At 41.3% G+C, this 24,252-nt stretch overlaps 1 protein-coding gene across 1 annotated transcript; it reads right to left on the minus strand.

The window, feature by feature from the left end:
• Positions 1 to 11,857: 11,857 nt before the first annotated feature.
• On the minus strand, positions 11,858 to 23,837 carry TIMM17A (translocase of inner mitochondrial membrane 17A). Its single transcript, XM_004438955.3, has 6 exons — positions 23,759 to 23,837; positions 20,094 to 20,193; positions 19,915 to 19,978; positions 15,659 to 15,787; positions 14,764 to 14,874; positions 11,858 to 12,574 (listed from the first exon to the last, which is right to left on the minus strand). Exons 1-6 carry the CDS (start codon positions 23,782 to 23,784, stop codon positions 12,489 to 12,491), a joined length of 516 nt encoding a protein of 171 aa, XP_004439012.1. The 5' UTR covers positions 23,785 to 23,837; the 3' UTR covers positions 11,858 to 12,488.
• Between the last annotated feature and the right edge of the window lie 415 nt (positions 23,838 to 24,252).

The following is a 24,252-nucleotide window of genomic DNA, read 5'->3' on the forward strand; positions in this document are numbered from 1 at the left end:
ATCTCACGAGTTAATCGTGAGAACTCAGTCAGGTGGTGTGTCTAAACACGCGCGGTGAACAGCCCAGAATTCCACGCCGATCAACGTCCGTCCCAGGGGGCTCCAGGCCCTTTCCATCCTACACTTATAATAAAAATACAAAGACATCTGGCTTCCACTAGGGGATGAAGGGAACTATAAAAACCATGCATGCACCCTTTCAAAGAAAAAAGACTAGATAAACCACAATTTCCAGCCTTTTTCAAACCAATCAGAGAACTGTCCTCCCAGAACAAGCAACTGGCTGAGAAGCTAAGGAGAGACAGGCACCAGAAGGCAGAACAGAGCAGGGGCCCTGACTGGGTAGATGCAACCAGACCCCAGCAATAGTTCAGTTAGGATGGTTAATGATTGGGGAAGGCCGGAAGTGGGCTGGTGAGCTACTGGAGGACCACCGAAATTGGAGGAGTTTGCATCCTTTTGCAGGTTTTTTTCTCTATGAGCTGGTAGAAAAGACCAGGCAGAGCCCCAAGGAAGTGTTTGTTGCGGTGCAGACCTGGGAGAAGGGAACAACAGCCACAGCTGGAAGGGAACGAACACCACTGTGGTATTTCCCTAAAGAACACAAAGCTTCACCTGTGGGAGACGGGCAGCAGACACTGTCATCCTCAGGGTGCTAGTGCCAACTCAGCAGGTGGGGGAAGGGAACAGGAAAAGGAAAATGCATCCCAGGGGGACAGGCAGGAATATATGCGGGGACCAGACTACAGGGGAGGGAGAGGCTCCCCTGCTGAGTCCCAGGGACACGATGTCCACCTAAACCGGAGGCTCAGTCAGAACAACAAAGAACACTCAACACCACCCCCCAACACACACCAAGCTAACAAACTTCCAGTAACAAGTAAGAGTGCAATACTGGTGGGAGAGGGACAGAAGAAAAAGAGCCTGCAGAGACCTTCCCTTAGGTGCAATGCAGAGAGAAGAGCTAAAGCTGAGGGCAAACACTGCTCTGGCAAACAAGCACCCAACCTAAACCCCCAGGATCACTACAGGAACTTGAAGCCTGTAGTGCACTGAAGGTCACTTAGCAACAACAAACCTCACACCCAGACCAAACCCCAACTAGATCAACTCACCCCTACCCCCATTAAAGGCCTAGCAAGAGGAAAGGTGTTCCCTTTTCCAGATACAAATTTTATATACCTCAGTGTACCATCCTACACCAGATATCTGGTTTTCAAAAAAAATTATGAGGTACACAAAAACATCAGAACTAGATACAAATGTGACCTAGATGTTGGGATAGGGAATTTTAGATAATTATGATTAATATGTTAAAGATTCTAATGGAAAAGGTGAATAACACACAAGACAAGATGGGTAATTTCAGCAGAGAGATGGAAACTATTAAAAAAATCAAATGAAAATGCTGGAAATGCAAAACACAATACCAGAGATGAGAAATGCCTTCATGGAGCTCATCAGTAGACTCAACACAGCCAAGGGAGAGAACCAGATAAGTCAATAGAAATTACCCAACTTAAATACAAAGGAAAAACAAGAGGGGGTGGGAAACAAGATAAGACATTCAAGAGCTGCCGGACAATATCTAATGGTCTAATCGTCTAACACATGCATCATTGGAATCCCAGAAAGACATGAGGGAGAGAGAGAGAGGAGTATGAAGAAATAATAGCCAAGAATTGTCCAAAATTAATGACAGACGTGAAACCACAAGCACCGAGACCACCAAGAAGGATAAATGCCAAATAAAATAAATAAATAATTTAAGAATACCTTAGCAAAAAATCATATTAAAAAAAATACAAACAGAAAATCCTAAAGACAGCCAGAGAATTAAAGACATACAGAGGAACAAAGATAAGAATTACGGCAAAGTTCTAGTCAGAAACGATGCAAATGTGACACCAATGAAGTGACTAAAGTACTAAAAGAAAGAAAACATGTTTACCTAGAGAAAATATTTTTTAAAAATGAAGAGGAAATAAAGACTTTCTCAGACAAACAAAACCTCAGGGAATTAATTGTTAGCAGACCTATCCTATAAGAAATGTTACAGGAAGCTCTTCAGGCAGGAGGAATGTGATGTCAGAAGAAGCTTGGGTCCACAGAAAGAAAGGAAGAGTGCTAGAAAGAGAATAAATGTAGGTAAAATAAAATTAATCTTTTTCTTATTTTCAATTGCTCTAAATCAGAGGTTGGCCAATTTTTTTTTCTCTAAAGGGCAAATATTTCACTTAACTCTGCCATATGTATGAAAGTATGAAAGCAGCCATTGACAAAACATAAAGAAATGACTGTGGCTATGTTCCAATAAAACTTTATTTGTGAACACTGAAATTTTAATTTCATGTAATTTTCACGTGTCATGCAATCCTTTTCTTCTTTAGGTTTTTTTCAACCATTAAAAATTTTAAATTCTTAACTCACAGGCCATACAAAAAGAGGTGGCAGGGGGAATTTGGTCCATGGGCCTTAGTTTGCTGACTTCTGCTCTAAAAGACAACCTATTGTACAAAGTAAAAGTAGCAGCAATGTATTGTGTGTTTATAGGATATATAAAAGTAAACTGTATCACAACAATAGCAAAAGGATACCGGAGGAACTGGGAATATACTGTCATAAGGCCCTATTACTACATGTGAAGTGACATGTTACTATTTTAAGGAGAACTCCAATTAATTACAGATGTGTATTGTAAACTCTAGGAAAACCATAAAAAAATTTACTAAGTATAAATAATAAGGTAATAGAGGAGATAAAATGGGATCATTGAAAATGTTTGGTTAACCCAGATGAGGCAGAAAAAGAGGAAAAAAAAATAAATGGAAAAAATGGAACAAATAGAAAACAGCTTACAAGATAGTACATTTTAATTCAACTATATCAATAATCACATTAAATGTGAATGGTCAAAATACACCGTTAGAAGGAAGAGATTGTTAGATTGACTAAAAGAGCAAGACACCAGCTATATGTCATCTAAAAGAAACTCACTTTAAATATTAAGACATAGATAGGTTAAAAGTAAAGGGATGAAGGAAAAAAGATATAAAACTAAGCAAATGTAAAAGTAAAGGGATAAAGGAAAAAAGATATAAAACTAAGCAAATGCTAAGCAAAATAAAGTTGGAGTAGCGATATTAATATCAAGGTAAACTTCAGAATAAGGAATATTATAAGAGATAAAGAGGGATTTTACATAATGATAAAGGAGTCAATTCTCCAAAACATACAATCCTAAACGTGTATTTAGCTTACAACCGAGCTTCAAAACACGAGAGAAAAACTGATAGAACTGAAAGAAGAAAAAGACAAATCCACAATTATAGCTGGAGATTTCAACACTCGTCTCTCAGTAACTAATACAACAAGGAGACAGAAAACCAGCAAGGATATATAAGATCTGAACAACACTATCAACCAACTAGACCTAATTGGCATTTATAGAATAATATCATAATATATATTCTTTTCAAGAACACATGGAACATTCACCAAATAGACCATTATTCTGGGCCATAAAACAAACCTCAACATACTAAAAAGAAATAAAATCATAAAAAGTGTTTTAAGATGATAGAATTACATTAGAAATAACAGAAAAATTTCTGAAAAATACCCATATGTTTGAAAATTTAAACACCCACTTTTAAATAACCCATGGGTCAGAGAGGATGCGTCAATGGAAATTTTTAAATATTCTTAACTAAATGAAAATGAAAATAAAACATATCAAAATTTGTGGAACATGACTAACACAGTACTTAGGGGGAAATTTATAGCATCAAATGCTTATATTAGAAAAGGAAGTTCTAAAATCAATACTCTAAGCTTCCTTCCTAAGAAACTAGATGAGTAAACTTAACAAAGCAAGCAGAAGAAAAGAAATAATGAAAGCAGAAATCAATGACATTGAAAATAGAAAAGCAATAAAGAAAATCATTGAAATTAAAAGCTTGTTCTTTGAAAAGATCAATAAAATTGATAAACATCTAGCCAAACTGACCAAGAATAAAAGAGAGAAGATATAAATTACCAATATCAGGAAGAAAAGAGAAGATACCAGTATAGATCTCCTAAGCATTAAAAAGATAATACTACAGACAAAAGGAATACTACAGACAACTCTATGTTCATAAATTTGACAACATAGATGAAATGGACTGAGTCTTCAAAAGACACAAACTACCAAAACTCACCCAAGAATAAACTGATAATCTAAAAAGTCACACATCTATCAAACAACAAAGAAAACTCCAGGCCCATGTGGTCTCACTGATGAATTCTATCAAAATTTAAGGAAGAAATAATACCAGTTCAACACAATCTCTTCCAGAAAATAGACGAGGTAGAAACACTTCCCAACTCATTTTAAGGTTAGCATTACTCTAATGCTAAAACCAGACAAAGACATCACAAGAAGAGAAAACTACAGACCAGTATTCTTCATGAACATAGATGCAAAAATCATCAATAAAATATTAGCAAATCAAATCCAGAAATATATAAAAAGGATAATACATCATGATTTAGTGGGGTTTATCCTGGGAGTGTAAGCCTGATTCAACATTTGAAAATCAATCAGTGTAATTCACCATATTAACAGACTAAAGAAGAAAAACCATGTGATTGTCTCAATAGATGTAGGAAAAGTATCTGGCAGAATCCATTCATGACCAAAACAAACAAACACTCTCAGCAAACTAGGAATAGAAGGGAACTTCCTTAACCTTATAAAGAGACTCTATAAAAATTCTACAGATAACATTATCCTTAATGATGAAGACTGAATACTTGCCCTTCAAGATAGGGAACAAGGCAAGGATGCCCTCTCTTACTACTCCTATTCAACATTGTACTGGAGGTCCAGTGCAATAAGGCAAGAAAGAGAAAAAAAAGCCACACAGATTGGAAATAAATAAATAAAAGTATGCATTTTCCAGACAACATGATTGTTTACATAGAAAATCTCAAAGAATCTACAAAAAACCTCCCAGAACTAGTAACTGAGTTTATTAAGGATCCATCACAGGATACAAAGTCAATATATAAAAATCAATTGTATTTCTATTTACTAGCAATGAACAATGGAATTTGAAATTTAAAAAATAATATCATTTAAATAGCACTCCCAGAAATGAAATACCTAGGTTTAAATCTAACAAAACATATGCAGGCTCTGTATGCTAAAATTATAAAACACTGATGAAATTCAATCCCAACAAATAATCCAGCAGGTTTTTTTGTAGATATCAACAAGCTCATTATTAAATTTATAAGACAGGCGAAGGAACTAGAACAGCCAAAACAATTTTAAAAAAGATGGACAAAGTTGGAGGACTCAGACTACCCACTTTCAAAACTTACTGTAAAGCTATAGTGTGATACCAACGAAAGGTAGACACACAGATCAACGGAACAGAATAGAGAACCCAGAAACAGATCCACACAACTAATTTTTGACAAACGTGCAAAAAATACTTGCAAATCGCATGTCTGACAAAGGACTTGTATCCACAATATACAAAGAACTCTCAAAACCAAATAATAAGAAAAAATATTTAAAAATAGGCTGAAAGGTTTGAATAGACACTTTACCAAAAATATACAGATGGAAAATAAACATATGAAAAGATGCTCAATATCATTAGTCATGAGAGAAATGTAAATTAAAACCACAATGAGATACCACTATGCACCTATTTGAATTGCTAAAATTAAAAAACAAGAACAAAAATTGGTGCTACCAAGTGCTGGAAAGGATACAGAGCATCCAGAACTCTCATGCATTGCTGGTGGAAGTTCAAAACAGCAGTCAGTTTGGAAAACATTTTGGCAGTATCTTACAAAATTAAATATACTTTATGACCCAGCAATCTTAGGTATTTACCCAAGAGAAATGAAAACATCTTCACACAAAAATCATTAAGTGAATGTTTATAGCAGTTTTATTCATAATTGCCAAAAACTGCAAACAATCTCAATGTCCTTCAGCTGGTGAATGAATGAACAAACAACGGCACATCTATACAATGGAATACTACTCAGCAATAAAAAGGAACAAACTATTGATTCACACCATATCATGGATGAATCTTAAATGCACTTTGGTAAATGAAAAAAATCAGACCCAACACTACATATTGTCTGATTCCATTTATGTAACACTCCTTAAAAGATAAAACCATATAGACAGAAACATATCAGTAGTTGCCATGGGCTGGAGGGAATGGAGCGCTTGACTATAAAGGGGCAACATGAGAATATCTGGGGGTATGTAACTGTTCTGTGTCAAACTGTGGTAGTGGATACCTGCCTCTATGCATGTGTCAAGATCCATAGAACTGCACACCACAAAGAGTGGATTTTACTGAATGTAAATTAAAAAAAAATCAACTGGGATTGGCCCCATGGTGTAGTGGTTAAGTTCATGCACTCCGCTTCAGCGTCTGGGGATTCGCAGGTTTGGATCCTGGGCGCAGACCTATGCACTGCTCATCAAACCATGCCTTGGTGGCGTCCCATATACAAAGTAGAGGAAGACTGGCACAGATGTTAGCTCAGGGACAATCTTCCTCACAAAAAACAAAACAAAAAAATCAACCAGGACATGCAGAGAAAGATGGAATGAATACTGAAGCAAATGAAGCACATAACCACACTGAAAGGGGTGGGGAAGAAGGGAGTGGACCAAAATAGCTTTGGAAAGTGTTTTGAGTAGATGCTGAAAAACTAAAAAGAATTGTGTACAAACACTACACTAGTTGGCAAATTTGTTTCTCACAGAGTTATGGTTTAGCAATTCTGAAGTTACCTTACATGTAAGTAGGATTGAACACATAAGTAAATCATTGTAGATAATGAGAATCAGGTGTCCTGCTGTTACAAACAAATAAGGAGAGATGGCTTCCTGGGGTGCTGGACTGGAGCTAGAGGGACTCATGGATTTGGTTTTAGATACACATGGATAGATACAAAAATATCGAAGTGTATGTGCATGGCTTAGTACATTACATACATTTCCTAGATTTATCCACTGAAAGGGACTAGCAGCAGTGACACCCAGTAGCAATGAGCACACCTTGCACCCAGATTTTGGTTTCTAAATACAATTCTCCACTAAAAGGCATAAGGGCTCCTTGGAGAAGAGATTGATTCCAGCGCATGAATAGGGAAAGTAGGTGAGCCTGGAGCATCTTGTGGTGCCAGGAAGTAATGAATGCTAAGAAAACAAAAAAACAAAAACAAATAGCAACATTGAAAGGGCATAAGAGCCAACCTAAAAGAGCTCCCATTGGCCAAAGTTAGAACAGCCAGAGCAAACAAATAACAATAGTACTGGATTATACCCCAAAATAAAATAAACATCCATGAGTCTATACTAATACAAGTGAGTAACTGAATAAACAAACAGACAAATAAATGAGAGAGAAGCGACAACTCTTTCTTACAGTGGAATTCCAATTAAACAGGTGAAAGGAATGAGAAAAACAGAAAATCACCATTAGAACTCCACATGCCGAAGTCAGTGGGCAAAGTTTAAGGAAAAACATGGTATTTGCAGAGCTTCAAAGTCTCTCCCCCCCAGACAGTTATAAGTTACAAGGGGACAAGTTGTCATTTTACAGTGGAGAAAGCAGTAGACATCACCTTAGTCAAATGACCAATGTCGACACCAGCAGTCATACATACAGACTCGATGCACTGAGAGGGCATCTCTGCGTTGTCTTTCCCAACAACACATAACTGTATGAGAAAACTCAGAAAAACCCAGACTGAGGGCTTCTTCAAAATAACAGTCACGACTCTTCAGAAGTATCAGTCACAAACAAGGAAGGACCGAGAACCTGTTACAGACTGGAGGAGACTCGGGAGACATGACAACTAATGGAACTTGGGGTCGTGTATTAGATCCTGACACAGAAAAACGACATTATGTACAGGAAAAACTCGTGAGAGTCAAACAGCCTGTCGTTTAGTTAATGTAACCCACGTGAACGTCCTAGTTTTGATAACTGATTTCTGATTATGGAAGATGTTAACATAAGGGGGAGCTGGGTGAAAGCTATACTGGAACTCCCTATTTTTGCAATTTTTCTATAAAGCTAAAATTATCTCCAATTAAAACAACAAATTAAAAATACAAAGAAATACATGGGGATGGTAAGCACCAGATTCAGGATCACAGTTAATTCTTGTGAGGAGATAGGTGATGGAATCAGGGAGCTCTCACAAGAGGCTTCAAGCATGAGCAATGTTTATTTCTTGCTCTGTGGATGGTATACAGACATTTATTTTTTAAATTACATTTGTATGCCTGAAATAGCTCATAATACATTTCTTTGAAGAGCTTCAGACTTTATAGAGACATCTGCCTATAATTTATTCATTCACTCCACATTATTGAGTACCTATTAGAACATGTGGTTCCTGTCCTAATTCCATTTCAGCCTCTACTGGGATTCAGTCCTGCTCCTGTGCTGGTTGTAGGCCACAGTCTCTGTCACAACTACTCAATTCTGCCATCATAGCAAGAAAGCAGCCACAGACAATATGTATTGAATGAATATGGCTGTGTTCCAACAAGTTATTTACAAAAAAAGCATGCAGGGAGCTTGCTGACCCTCAATGTAGCTGACTGAATAGAAGTTAGGCGAGTTTTAATTAACAGAGACCACAGGGTGGAGCTCTGACCGTGCTTCCACACTCAGCAGACCTTCCATATTTATGGATACAGATGCACCGCCACTAGTAGATGCAGCTGTCCCATCTTCCAAACCCTGGCTCAGAAATTCACTGCTACACGGCCAACTTCACACCAAGTGTCAGCTACCGAGAAAGAGGGAGCAGCAGAGGGATCCTTCTGGTGGACATTTCAACCTTGAAACTGAAGAACTGACTCCACTATTCCAGGGAAGACCTGGGGAAAACCTCCTTCCTGTCTGCTTGTTTCTCCATTTATTTGTTTTGATTATTTTACCTTTTATTACAGGCTCTACTGTAGCATACCAAAATTAGTTTTAGACTATTTATTAAACATTTCAAATCAGTACTTTAAGAAGACACTTATTAAAATCTAAACCACCTGGTTTTCTATTATTTGCTAAACTTTAAAAAAGTTAATACCTATAGTAGAATCCAGGCGGTGGGTATCCAGCTGTTCACTGTTGGGGGAAAAGGGGAGAGGGGACAAAAAAACCAAAACGGGGGGCTGGCCCATGGCGTAGCAGTTAAGTGCGCATGCTCTGCTTCGGCAGCCTGGGGTTCACAGGTTCAGAGCCCGGGTGTGCACTGATGCACGGCTTGTCAGGCCATGCTGTGGCAGGCGTCTCACATATAAAGTAGAGGAAGATGGGCACAGATGTTAACCTAGGGCCAACCTTCCTCAGCAAAAAGAGGAGGACTGCCATCAGATGTTAGCTCAGGGCTAATCTTCCTCACACACACACAAAAAACAAACCTCACAGTCTTTTCCCACTGTGCTGGGTGAGATGGCAGGGCAGGAAGGAACCGGCCCAGCCCAAGCAGAGAAGGCTGCAGGACTGAGCCAGCAAGACGGAAGGGCGCAGAGAGAGGAAAGGGCATGGGAAAAGCTCTTGGTGGTCACACAACACCTGTGCCGGGGATAGGTAGGACTTCAGGTTTCAAGGAGCAAGTTAAAGGGATAAGGTTTGTTTCTCCCGTTTTCCCTTTGTTCCTCTAGCTCCCATCTCCAGACTGGACACATCAGGGTAAGTCTGAACTAGGCCTTCAGGCCAGGCTCTAGCACTAAGGGGCAAAAGCATTTTCACCAGAGCAGAGCCCCTCCTAACTGCAGGATAACGAGCAAGGAGCTATCGACTGAGAAGAGGCAGGAAGCCTGGGAACACACTGGAAAGCTTTTTATCCCATCTAGCATCATGCATATGGAGGAACAAAACTTAAAGTTCTTCAAAAAGAACAAGCTTTCCATCTTTTTTAAGATACTTCTCCTCCACTCCACCCCTAATTCCAGAAAATTCATCTGTAACCAAGGATTGCTTCAGATATGCTGAGTGGAAGTCATCAGAGTTAGCCAATAAAATGGTAAAAACATACCAGCATCACATATACACAGCCCTCAAAGAATCAGAACCCATAAGAAAGGAACTTAATTTCCAAACTGAGATACCATTTACTAGAAGGAATTTAGCAGAACTTAAGAAAGGTAAAGCATTTCTCTGTACTTCAGCATGTTCTCAGCTTTGAATTGCTCTTCTGATAGACATCTCCTTGTATTTATGACTGAAAAGTTAGAGCTATAGACTTAAAAACAAATCTCCAAAGATACACAAACAGCCAATAAGCACAGTATCATCGTCACTAGGAGAATGCAAATCAAAAACACAATGAGACATCACTCCACTCACACTAGGATGGCTGTGATTTTTAAAAAGGGAAAATTAGTGTTGGCAAGGATGTTGAGAAATTGGAACCCTTGTGCATCGCTGGCGGCAATATAAAATGGAGCAGCTGATGTGGAAAAGTTTGGTGGTTCCTCAAAAGGTTAAACACAGAACTACCAACGCCCCAGGAAATCCACCTCTAGCATACACCCAGAATTGAAAGGAGGGATGTGAACAGGTATTCATACACCAACGTTCCCAGCAGCCTTCTTCACAATAGTCAAATGTGGAAACCACCCGAATGTCCATCAACGAAGAACGGAGAAATAAAATGAAGTATATACACACAATGGAATATTAACCAGCCATCAAAGGGAATTAAATCTTGGTATATGCTACCATAGATGGACCTTAAATCATGCTAAATGAAATCAGACAGACACAGGACAAATATTGTATAACTCCACATATACGAGGTACCTAACAGGCAAATTCAGAGACAGAAAGTAGAACTGTGGTTACCAGGGGCCGAGGGGAAGTCATTGTTCAATGGGTACACAGTTTATGTGGGTGATGATGAAAAAGTTCTGGGAATACATAATGGTGATGGTTACAGAACATTGAGACTATGTTTATTTTTTTTATTTTTATTATTTTTGTGTGTGTGAGGAAGATCAGCCCTGAGCTAACATCCATGCTAATCCTCCTCTTTTTGCTGAGGAAGACCGACTCTGAGCTAACATCTATTGCCAATCCTTTTTTTTTTTTCCCCCTAAAGCCCCAATAGATAGTTGTATGTCATAGTTGCACATCCTTCTAGTTGCTGTATGTGGGACGCGTCCTCAGCATGGCCGGATAAGCGGTGCGTTGTGCGCACCCGGGATCCGAACCCAGGCTGCCAGTAGCGGAGTGTGCGCACTTAACCGCTAAGCCACGGGGCCGGCCCTGAGACTATGTTTAAACGCCACTGAATGAACACTTACAAATGGCTAAAATGATAAATGTTATGTCTATTTTACCACACACACAAAAATCAACCCACAATTAGTAATTCAATGCTTACTATGCATATGGCATTAGGCCAAAAGACAAATGTGTGCTCACCATACACGGATTTCTTCTCCATTTCACACAGATGTAGGCAAACGGGGATTAATGATAGAATCATGCCTTCTGTAAGGCCACATACCTTGTCCAATACAATCAGTAAAGTGGCCTATTGTGAAATGCTAATCCATTTTCCAGGCCCAACCAGACCCCAAAATACACCCTTTATGAAAGTCAGCTTCAGGGGACTTCGAACACATTACAAACAGCACACACTATTTCCAGCACACAAGAAACACCAAACCCCCAGTACTCCCACCCCCTCCGTGAACTCTTCTCATAGAATCGGGTCTATTGGAAGGAAGATGTTTCTGCTGAGGTCTCCGATGATCAAGAACCAAGACACAGTAGCTTCAAAGGTACAGAGAGTTTTGTATCTGACGTCCTTAAAACCAAGAAATAGTATATTTTATTTTCAAAGTAAAGGGTGAGTATTTCACCTTAGCTTTCAATCCATGCAAAATTTACTGTGGAATGATCCATGTGGACTCTGCACAATTCTTCTCAGACATAATTTACCTCAAGAGAGACAAGAGCCTAACAACAAAACATGCTATTTTCCAAGTACTTTGCATTATTTGAAGTATGTGAGGATGAAAAGCAGAACTCTACAGCTTATCTTAAAAGAAAAAGCAAGTTCCAGGAGTTTTTATTGTCTGACTAACAGAACGCACAAATCCAGGCAGAGAAGTCCCCAAGGAATGGCGGGCATGTCTCCCTGTTGTCTGCCCTGTGGTCCTTCATCTTCTAAGCACTTATTATATTTCCTTTTAAAGATATGAGACATTTACTTTGCTCACAAATGTAATCCAAATGTGAATAAATAAATGTATTATCTCTTAACACTCCCCCTTCCATGTTCCTTTAAATAGAAAAATGCGCTAAATGTCTCTTCATAGCCTATTTGGCCATAGCTGTCCCACCCATGGTTTTAAAAACAGACTGTAACTTGATCTTCCGAAATCCCCTCTTGAACTACAGTTCATTCTGTTAAAGAAATCCTGGGAGAAAGTCCTATTGATATTGTCGATAGTCTCCAAAAGGTGAGGACGGTAACTGGGCTGAAGGCAACTGGGAGGGGTCTTCAGTAAACTGAGGACCTGTGATTAGAAAGAAAGAAATTGTAAAAACCATCTGAATATTACATAATTAGACTAAATCAACCAATTCAATAAAAATAATGTGCTGCACTGAGCTGTGATCTGAATTTTTTTGTAGGTCTGCCTAATTCCCTTAAGAGTACCTTCAAGTGTGGATAACATACAACAGACTGGCTTCTCTTGTGCTCCAGAAGGAACAGCTCTCAAACGCTGTGCCAGGAGCGGCAGGTGGATGAATCAAGGCAAGAAGCATACTCCAGTTTCTAAAGCAACTGCTGTAACAAGCGGCCAAATGAAGAGTCTCTCACCCTCCTGACATATCTTTCAGTAGCTATTTAAGATTATTTTCACACAGTTGAAGTACCTTAGTCATGTTTTAATCCATTATACAACCAGTTAAGTAGGGAATGAGCCCTGAAATGGGAAGACATCCCCTAGCTTGCTGCAGAACAAAGTCTTGTAACGTTTAGTTTTCAAAGGATGAAAGGGCCTGTGAACTAAGAAAAAATGTGGCTCTTTAAAAAAAGACTTTTATGGGAATAATCACTCTTTATATCTTCAGGGAAATAAGCAGATTAAAAAGTATCTGGAAGGAAGAGAAAGAGGGCAGTGATAATATTCCCTGAAACTTTCCATTGCCTTAATCCAATGACCTATTTTTTTTTTTCACTATTAAAAGCATTATCTGTTCATTGTAGAAAACTTGAGAAAATACTGGGTGAAAAAGATAAGCCAAAGATAACCATTGTTACCATTTAGACATGGTTTTATCTAATTTTTTTCACTGTTTTAAGAACTTTTTCATGTACATTAATTGGAAAAACATGATTAACTTTTCAAAGATTTCTCCCCTACATGAGCTATTCAGAAACACATCTCCTGTCTAAAATAAAATGACCTTCTTTTGGAGATTCCCTCTGAGGAAAAAAGCCTACAGCAAAGCAAGCAAGGCTAATTTCCATTAGACGATGTAACTAAATTTTTTAAATTAGACAATGTAACTAAATTTTTGTTATATCAATTTCTGAATTTCTGAAAATATGGAACTTTTCTGATTGTGAAGTCTTTCACACTCAAGTGGTAAAAACAAACTAAAAAGCAAAATTAGAAGGTGACCATCACTTTCTAAAAAGGTCCCTTCTAGAAAGGGTCCAGGAGGTCATCTGGATCCCCTGTGGGCCTCTAAGGAGCAGTGCATGTGAACTGTGTCAAAGACACTGACTCTCTCTCGAGGTGCCTCAGGGACACCAAATCAAATTGGGAGCTCTGATCCGTTCCTAACTCTATGAGCAATCTTTTCCAAGCTCCAAAAATAATTTTCAACACGTCTCACTATTCTGCATATTTCCTTCTTCCCAAATGCCAGGTCAAGTTTTCACTACTATAATCCTCACGGTATCTTTCTGCTTCCTTCCAATGTCAAGGAACATCCTCACTTAGACAACTGAAGTTTTCTGCAGTTACAAGAAACTGCACAAGTTAACAGCTGAGCAGATATTCCATGACAATGTAATGATCACTTAGCCCACAATTTAACTTTTCCCCTATACATCGGATAAGAGTAACAATTAGCAACAAATTATATTACCAACTTCTCAAAAAAACTTTCCCTGTGAACCCTCGAGTGACCCTCCCAAACAAGAGCCACCTTCCACCACTCTATTTCACTCTCTTCAAAGCAAGTACTACAATCAAATAATCCCACATATCTGTTAATGCGTCAGTCTGTCTTCCCCACCAGAATGGAAGTGCTTATTCACCGCTTGATCCACAGCGCCCAGAACAGTGCCTGGCACGTCCATGAGCAGTATGAAGCTGCGGGGTGACTGCCGTTATTGTTACACATCTGCAAGGACCGTTCTTCAAGCGCCTCTAGAACGGCCAGCAATTTCTCAGAATCAGCAAATGAGCACCGATCAAACCTGAGAACTCTAAGGAAAGAGCAAGAGCAAACGACCTAACCAAAGCATGTTGGTTACTGTGGTTAATCAAACACAGCGACTGCACCCACGTCCACCTTTTCAAATAGAACCAGAGCCTGTTATAATCTGCAGGAACCAGAGCATATTATTACACAATGTAGAAATCACAAAGTACCACATCTTAGCAGACAAAATATGTTTTCTTTAAACATCAGGAAATCATTCCAAAATGTCTGAGCTATGGTATTAAGCAGAAAGAAGACTCACCATTGGGAAATTGTGCAGAGGCAAATCTTGTCAACAAGATACCAGCTCCTTCAATTAAAGCTAGGAGAATGCCACCCATCGCGGCTGACCCGACCATGGCCACTGGTCCATCTGAATACATTAACAACAGAGAGATGACTTTACTAGAAATCCAGTTTAATGAAAGACATAGTAAAGGAAAGAGCTGTCCATATGGCTACATGCTACCCCCATTCCCAAACCCTCTTTCCCCCCTGGCCAAGACCAGGGGTCAACAAACCATGGCCCACAGGTGAAACTCAGCTCACTGCCTGTTTATGTAAACAAAGTTTTATTGGAACAGCCATGCTCATTCATTGATTTATTGTCTACGGCTGCTTTCATGTTATGATGGCAGAGTTGAGAAGTTGTGACAAAGACCTCATAGCCCACAAAGCCTACAATATTTACTATCTGGTCCTTTATAGAAAAGGTTTGCCAACCCCTGGCCTAAACCACTAAGCCCAAAGAATTCTGGGTTACTCCCTGTCCCAAAGATCCAGAAGACGGTTCTAAGCTCTTTATTCATAACAATGCTATGTGGCAGGTATGACGATTAATTCCACAGTACTGATGAGGAAACTATGGCACAAATAGTTTGGTAAACTGCCCAGTCACATGGCTAGCAAATGGCAGAAGTGGAACTTAAACTGCTCTTAACCACTGTCATATACGGGTTAGAACCTATGCTCTCGCATTCTCAAACATTGCAATTAAACAGATCCCTTACTTTTTTTTTCCAAATCACCATATATATTCATGTTATAGCAAGTTAAGCAATTCTCGGTTTTATATATTACAGATGTCACCAAATTAAGATAGATGAGGTTTTCCAAAAAGTCTTGCTTCTACTGGCATGTCTATAATGACTGCTTACTTCTTGCTGCCAGGATGGCTCCTGTCAAGGCACCACTTGTGATGGAGTTCCAAGGGTCTTCTTTCCCTCTGACTTGAACCATACTGCAGTCGATCATGGAAAACAGACCTCCCCAAACAGCAAAGCTACCTATTGTATTTAAAAACAAAACAATACAAATTTCATTTTTTCATCTTACATTTTAAAATATTACTGTCAAAAATAAGTTTAAATAACAACACTCATTATAAACTCTCACACTCCAAATACACACAAACTCAAGTCTGAATGAGCACTGAACAAGTCAGAACATTTGTCTTTTTAACAAAGTTTGGGTTGTATCATAGCAGTTGGAAAATGAGCAATGGACCAGAGCCTAGAAGAAACGAGCCAGGCCTGGAAGATCAGGCTAGACACATTCAATCTCCCTTTCAGAACAATGTTTCTCTGCTTGAAAAGCAACACACGAACGAAACCTGCTGCTCCTCCTTTCTTCTCCTTTTCTTTTCTAGCTCTACGTGGCAAATCAATGATGCAAACAGAACTATGGAACACCTGGGGATGGAAGTTACCTTTCCACTCTCCTTTCTATCCTTTGTTCCTCAAGCAGGAAACTAAAAACAACCCTCAAGGCCCCAGGGAGAACTCCAACGGCATCTGTGTCAACACGCCCACACCAGGCCACAACAATGGCCGCCGCCAATGTCCCAGTCCCTGGAGAGGTCTCACCTCTCTCTGCAATGCACTCAGAGCCTATCAGAAGCCCAGTCTTGCGTATCTCTTGGAAGCACATCCCTGAGTGGTCCCTCCATCCACTGCCCCTCCGCTGCGGTCTGTATCGGCATCCTCCCAGGCCTGGACGCCTACTCCGGGAGCAGTGACTCTGAGTCCAGCTCAGACAGCGAAGGTACTATCAACGCCACCGGCAAGATCGTCTCCTCCATCTTCCGAACTAACACCTTCCTCGAGGGCCCCCAGCTCCCATGTCCTTACCACCGGGAGCTCCTCCCCAAGAGTAGACCGGATGTTCCTTCTGCCTTCAGGCATTACCTCCTTCAGAAAACTCCTCTGCCTACATCCTGTGCACATCGAGACATTTTTAACCTCATCTAAAAATGTGCCAGAATTTAAATAAATAAATAAAAACAACCCTAAACCAGATTATTTTGCACTTAAAAATAAACTCTTCCTAAACACAGTAACAATTCTGTAAAATAGAAAACAAACACCTACACATATACTTGTATAAGTACACACAAAATCCAAAAAGACAACACCAAGAGTTTAACTGTCAGCATCTCTGGGTGACATAACAGATGATTTCATTTCTCTGTGCTTTTCTTTTCCAAATCCTCTAAAAGGAATACATATGACTTGCACTACATGAAAAGACTTGCTATATTTACTAAGATTAAAGAAAGAAGGAAAGCTGCACGAAGGAGGCCTGGTCACTTTCTTCTCCGTCCTCCGAAATCTCAGTGGGGATGTTAATAAGGACAATAACCTGGGTTCCACCACATCTGAACCAGATCATCACCAGGATCCTTCCCAGTTCTCATACGGTCAACTAAACCTAGTGCCTGTAACAGCTGAAGCACAGCATAAGTCCTCTCATTTTTGGTCCAATACTAGACATCACATGCTATATATAAAAAATAAACTAGTTCTTTCGTCTAACTTGGTAATTCTCTGCCCTGGGAGAGATGATGCCTAGTAGATTAGAATCACCTCACTAACCTCCTCAAACGACTCCCCCATTCCCTCAGAGAGTCTGAAATCTCCCCATCCCCCGAAGAATAACTGCCAGAGTGAGCTACTATTACTGATGAGTGTGGACACTTTGAGTCCAAGCAGGGTGAGGAGCAGTCCATGGAGAAGCGTGGCCCAGGGTGGAGAGCCAGAGCCAGAGCAGGCTGAGGAAGGGTCCATAAGGAGGGACTGCCTGGCATGGTGCACCAGTGTATTCACGTGGAAGGGCGGTCTGGTGTGGGGTGCCACAGCCCACCAGGTCTTCATATGAAAAGGGAGAGGGAAATAAGGAACCTGTGGGGCTGGACTGAGATTAGAGTATGAATGTGAACTCACGATTTTCAGTATGTAGAGATACATAGAAATATAAATCTGTGTATGGATATGGATGCAGTTACTGTGTGTTCATATATATAGACACACACATCTGCAAGCTCTATGACAAAGAAGGCCGGGGACCAGCAACCCCCAATAGCCATGATACATCTGTGCCCAAGTTTGGGCTTCTAAATACCGTTCTTAACTAAAAGGAAGCAGGGCTCCTAGCAGAAGTGGCTGACACTAGGGCTAGGGCGGGGAAGTACAGACGAGCCTGGAGTATCTCGCTCTAAAACGCAAAGAGGTAAACATGTCAAAAGCACATCTTCCTTCCCCTGTGAAAGTACAAGACTCGTTAGGACTCAAACATGACTTTTCAGGCTGCCTGTCACTGAGTCTTTATTGGGAGAGCTCAGTAAATGGTCACTAAGTTAAATTGAAAATGTCATCCCACTATTTTTAAAATTCAAGACACCATAAAGATTTCTGAATAGTTTCCTTAAAAAGGCCGATTCTGGGGCCGGCCCGGTGGTGTAGTGGTTAAGTTCGTGCACTCCACTTTGGCGGCCTGGAGATCACAGGTTTGGATCCCGGGCATGGACCTACACACCACTCATCAGCCGTGCTATGGCGGCATCCCATATATAAAGTGGAGGAAGATGGGCACAGATATTAGCTCAGGGACAAACTTCCTGAAGCAAAAAGAGGAAGATCGGCAACAGGTGTTGCTCAGGGCCAATCTTCCAGCCCGAAAAGAAAAACAAAAATAAAAACCAAAAATGCCGATCCCAAGGATTTGAAATAAATGATCCCAACTGATTTGTACCACGATATACTTTTCCTCTATTTCACCTTGACTGTGTTTTTAAATCAATTTTAATTTTAGAATAGTTTGAGAGTCATAGAAAAGGTGTGAAGACAGTACAGAGAATTCCCATACACCGTATACCCAGTGCCCCCAATTTCCAACCTCTTGCATTAGCGTGGTGCATGTGCCACAATCAGTGGCCCAACAGTGGTACTTTATTTACTAAAGTCCACACTTCATTCCAATTTCCTTCGTTTCTATGTCCCTTCTCGGCCCCAGGACATATTACATCCAGTCGTTGTGTGTCTTTAAGCTCCTCTTGGCTGTGACAGTTACCTGATTGTTTTATTATTCACTCACCATGTGTAATGCGATAGAAGCAGCCTCTCAATAAACCTGTTAAAACCTGTATGACTTCTGCACATACAGGGGTTCAGGGTTTGGTGTGCACTTTGATACTACTTGTCATTCCTGAACAACACAGTAACCAATAAATCAAAGGAAAATTAGTCACTACTTACTTTCCAGGGCGTACAATTATCACAGAGGGAAAAAAAGGAAAGAGATATACCACCATGTCAATCCCTAGTGCCTCAACTTCCTCGTCTGGAAAATGGGGATAACGGTACTTACCCGTTGTGTTGCCATGAGGATGAAATAATGCCGTGAACACTCAGCAGAGGGCTCGGCACCAAGCAAGTACTCAATAAGTGGGAACTACTCGCTACTGCCCTCTACAGAAAAACATGCTAAAAACAAAGGGAAGGCTCCTTCTTCTCACACACACAATTTCTCAGGGATGACAAAGTATTAAGTTTTTTACACGTGTTATATATGGTCTCTCCCACCCGACTATATCTTTGTAAGTGAACATAACCTCCAAGCTTTTCTATCATCTCTCTTCTCCCAGGTTCTGCATAACCAAGTGTAGAAGCATAATGAATATGATCTTTTCACATTCTGCACCAACCTCTCTGCACAGTGTCCAAAAGTGAACCCTGGAGAGGAGCCGACTGGCTTCTCTCTCAGGAAACTCCAAGTCTCAGACCACATTCTCTTCAGCTGTGTGTTACCCCAGAGGCTGTCACTCCTGACTCTCACAAGCCTGAGCTAAAAACACACTGTCTTCCTTCTGGATAAGAGGAAAAAGCCAAACCAAAACAAAACATCACTGAGCGTTTGAAGGACACAGACAAGATTTTCAATTGGATGCAACAATTCAAGTTAACTTCCTGAATACACCATAAGTAAAGAAGAACCCACAGAGATATTAATTTGTAACAAGCTGTTAGACCAAACTAAAACACCAATTGGTGTAATCTAAAAGAGAAGAACAAAACAGAGCTTCATCTTCAAATACACAGAAGACAGTCTGGAGTACAAATGCAAAAATTCTGCTTACCTCCCAACTGCGGAGCCCTGGTTTTAATAGCTGTCAAACTCCCGCGTAGTCTGTGGTTTACTCCCTATAAAGAAGCAACCAGAAATATTTTAGAAGTATGGTATTTCCAACCTACTGATGGAGCCACCAGTGATATTAGGTCTCAAGTGATGATAAAAGAAGACCATTCGCCCACTTACCACTGGAGAATTGCGAAAGCCTTTGACTGCTTGAAAGATACCACCACCTATGGTGCCCATCGTAAAGGCCCCACCGCAGTCATCCACAATTCGCCAGGGGCTAAGAATAGGGGAAAAACAAAGATGACCATGTTTCTCATTCACAAGCCATCAAATCTTCTTTGCTAACACAGTAGGGAACGCAAGATTCCAGTGCAGGGCCCACTGCAACCAATAAACATTTGGCTCATAAAATAGAGACAAAGATAAAGGAATCTGAACATCCCCATATTTACTCAGCCCCAAATCATCTAAGGTAGAAGGAATGAAACAGGCTTTAACTCCCTACTGTTAACAGCACTTCATTCATTTCACAATAAGTGTATCCATTACAAGTCAGGCACTGTGCAACAGTGAATAAACAAGTATGTCGGAAATTACATTATGACCAACAATTGATCCAGTCTCCTAGGGATCAGGGTAAGCTCTCCAGCCGTAAAATTTAAAGCTGAGACCCGAAGAATGAAGATTCAATAGGTGCAGAGGAAAACAAGTTTTTAAAATTTTTTTTTTTTTTAAAGATTTATTTATTTATTTTCGCCCCAAAGCCCCAGTAGATAGTTGTATGTCATAGTTGCACAGCTTTCTAGTTGCCGTATGTGGGACGCGACCTCAGCGTGGCCGGAGAAGCGGTGCGTCGGTGTGCGCCCGGGATCCGAAACCGGGCCGCCAGCATCAGAGAGCACGCACTTAACCGCTAAGCCACAGGGCCGGCCCTAAAATTTTTAAGAAGTCTGAAATTCTTCCCAGGTTTACTGCGTCCCAGTTAGCATTCGGAACTTGTTTGTATCAGATCCATTTAACACATTGGAATACTCTACTATCCAATAATTAGAAGTTAAATTTGTAAACCCAGCTTCCAAATGTAGCACCCTAACTTACACAATACACTGAAATCTGAGTAATCCGATCAGTAAAACAGAACCACTATTCTAGGAATCTGGCTTATAAAAAACTCTGAATAGTTAACTTCATTTTCAACCCACTATAAACAAAAGAAATTTCTTTTATCTAGTCTCGAAGGTCAAATGCCATAATGAATCCATGGGCAATCCATGCTCAAGGAAACGTGTGAACTCAGCATACTGTTGCTGCTGGAGAATCTGATATAATGAGTAATTCTGACTTTGCCAAACAGAAACACAAAACCTAGGAGTCAAAACACCATACCCTTTTCAAATATAATACAAATCAGGACTTGGTACAGAATGACTGTCTCATGTAGCACATCTTCCAGTTGTCAGCAAGATGCTTTGGGGCCTTGCTACCCAGGGCTTGCTTCTACAGTCCTAAAAGCAAAATCAGCAACACCTGGGAGCTTGTTAGAAATGCAGGCTCTTGGGCCCCACCCAGGACCTACTGAATCAGAGTCTGCTGTTGAACACAATCCACGGGTGACTTGGTTTTACTTTAAGAGTTTGAGAAGCAGTGCTTTGAGATTAAAAAGGATTAGGAAAATTTCTTTAAAATTATAGAAACATTAATAGGAAGTAAAGAGGAAGGACAAAGGAGAATGAATTAGTGGCTCCCTCTGAGTGGTGGGTCAGTAACATTAAAAGATCTAGCCTAACTGATCTTATAATTAGTTGGAGCTGAAATTAATGAGCATTAAAAAAAATCAGTAAAGAACAGCAGGATTCAGATTAGAGAGCAGCCAGAGTATCCCAAGAGAGGATGTCCAAAACTAAGGCAAGATGGAAATAGCTTCTGAGCAAAGTCTAGCTAAATCAAAACGTTCCAGCAGGGAAGTGATGGGCTACATAAAAGGAAGGTTGAATCCAGACTCTAAAAGAATGCGAGTGCCAGAGAAATACAGGCAACAGAGAATCAGTAACACGGTTAAAAGTTATCGTTTATCAAGTATCAACTATGTTCTAAGTGCATTACAACGCAAATAAAACATGATTTTCAAGAAAGCTAGGTTATTTTCCTATAGAATCCCTAATCTTTTAACTTTACAAAAAAAAAGAGTATGTCTGTCTCCTCACCATCTCACAGATGAACAGAAGCTCAGACACAGATTAAATAACTTGATCAAGGTCATAGAGGTGATAACTAGTAGGACCAATTTAAATACAAAACCTAGTACTCCAAAGCCCCCAAATTCCTTCCACTGTACCAAAGATAGGCTAAGGGTGTTTGAAAAGAAAACATATTGTAAAAAGAGTATTTAGGATAAGTCCATATGATGTATTAAATGGGGCTGGAGGTACGGAAAGCAATTAAGGAAGCTACTGTAAAAGGCATAAAGGATGCCTGACAACAGGATCTGAACAGCAGAAGTTTTGAAAGAATTCAGATGCATACTGGGGGAGGGGGGTGCGGAGGAAGGAAAAAGATGCCTGTAGTCTGAGCTTGGATGACTTGAGAAAATGCTCTTACCAAACAGGGCAGTCCAGAAGATCAAGGCAGTGGACTACAAAACTAACAGGACAACTGACTATTGCTTCAGGACATACATACTAAGAGAAAGCAAAGGGGCTACCTAATGAATTAGCAGGTAAAAACATGATTCTTAGAACATCTTTAACTCAACAAAGTTAAATAACTCGCCCTCCTGACAACCTGTGTCATTCATTAGACCATATTCAACAGTAGCTGATAACAGCAGTGTACAACGTGCGGAGTCTCACGCATCTGAGCACAACCCAGGAAGGGGGAGAAGTACCCCCTTGGGAAGAGGTAATTTTAAAGAGCCAGAAGGCGCTGAAACATAGACCCTGTATCCCGTTTGAGAGGGAAAGAAAGTCACAAAGCAGACAGCACAGCTACTGTCGGGAAGGTAATAATAAAATGTCCTGGGCCCTTTCACGACTTGAGAACACCTTGGATCCTGCTCTTACACAATAAAACAGACGATTAACCCAAATAACAAGATTTGGTTTTTCACTTATGACCCCAAAAGCCTTAAACTCAGGCAACCTGAGACTTCTGATAGCAATCACACCGTTTTATAACTATTTTATGTGCCTGATGTATGCTTCTATGCTTCTATCCTTCTAAGCTTCATGCTTCTATCCCTTGAACCTAACCAAGCGCTGAGGACAGAGCCCTCCCTCCATAGATGCTGAATGTATGAATTTCTGTTCCTAGCTTTCCGGAGGACACATGCTACTCTATTTTCCCGATAATGTTTGCCCAGCCCCCCTCCCCCAGGGAGAATTCCAAGCACCGAAAAGAGGCTCCTGCCTACAGGCGCTCACCTAGGCCATTTGGGTAAATCTACGTTCCTGCGATCTAGGATGCTCGGCCCTGCGGACACATCTGACCATATAAACGACGCCTCGAGAGGGGCGCCCCTCGGAAATCCAGCTCCCCTGCTCAACCAGAACAGGGCGGGAGGCGCAGGGAGCGCCCAAGATCACTCGGCGGGCAGAGGGGACGAGCGCTGACCCCGCAGCAGGTCGCTGGGCCCCGGGTGGGGGGCAGGCCCGCGGTCCCTCCAACCCAGCCCTGGACCTCCTCACCCCCCCGCCCCCTGCAAGGTCACCAGCGCTGGGCGGGGCGGCCTCACGCGGCCTGGGGCGGAGAAACCTGCGGCGGAGCCGGGCCTGCCCCTCGGGGACGGACAGGGCAGCGCGGGACCGTGGGCAGGGGTGGAGCGGATAGGCCCAGGGCAGACTCACCACGGCTCCCGCGCGTACTCCTCCATCTTGGCTCCGGCGGCGCGAGGGGTGCCGGGAAGACCGGGCTACCGTGTGCTGGTCACGGCGGAAGTGATCCCGAGAGGCGGGCGTTGATATCTACGGGGATTGGCTCCTCGCTGCCTCCCGCAGCCAATGGGAGCCGGACTCCGGCGGGCAGGGGGCGGGGCCGCGGGGCGGATAGGCCCCGCCCAGGTCCTCGCAGGGGATGGGTCTGGCCGTGTGAGCCGGGCGTGCGAGCCCGCGGGGGCAGGGTCTGCGTTGATATACACGTGGTCGCGTTCCTCTAGGGCTCGCCCGGCTTCGTGAGGACAGTTCATGATTTGTGAAGCTCCCACATGTAGCTGCTTAGGGCAAACAGTGTCCTCCTCCTTCATAGTCGCAGGGCTTGGAATGTAGTAGATGGTCACTAAATGTTTGTGACCAGGAACCACCAGGGCCGTCTGGAGTGCCCTGCCGATTTGGGAAGAGCGAGA

This window comes from Ceratotherium simum, chromosome 36 (genome assembly GCF_057802395.1).
Source record: "Ceratotherium simum simum isolate JZ-2026a chromosome 36, ASM5780239v1, whole genome shotgun sequence".
NCBI lineage: Eukaryota > Metazoa > Chordata > Mammalia > Perissodactyla > Rhinocerotidae > Ceratotherium > Ceratotherium simum.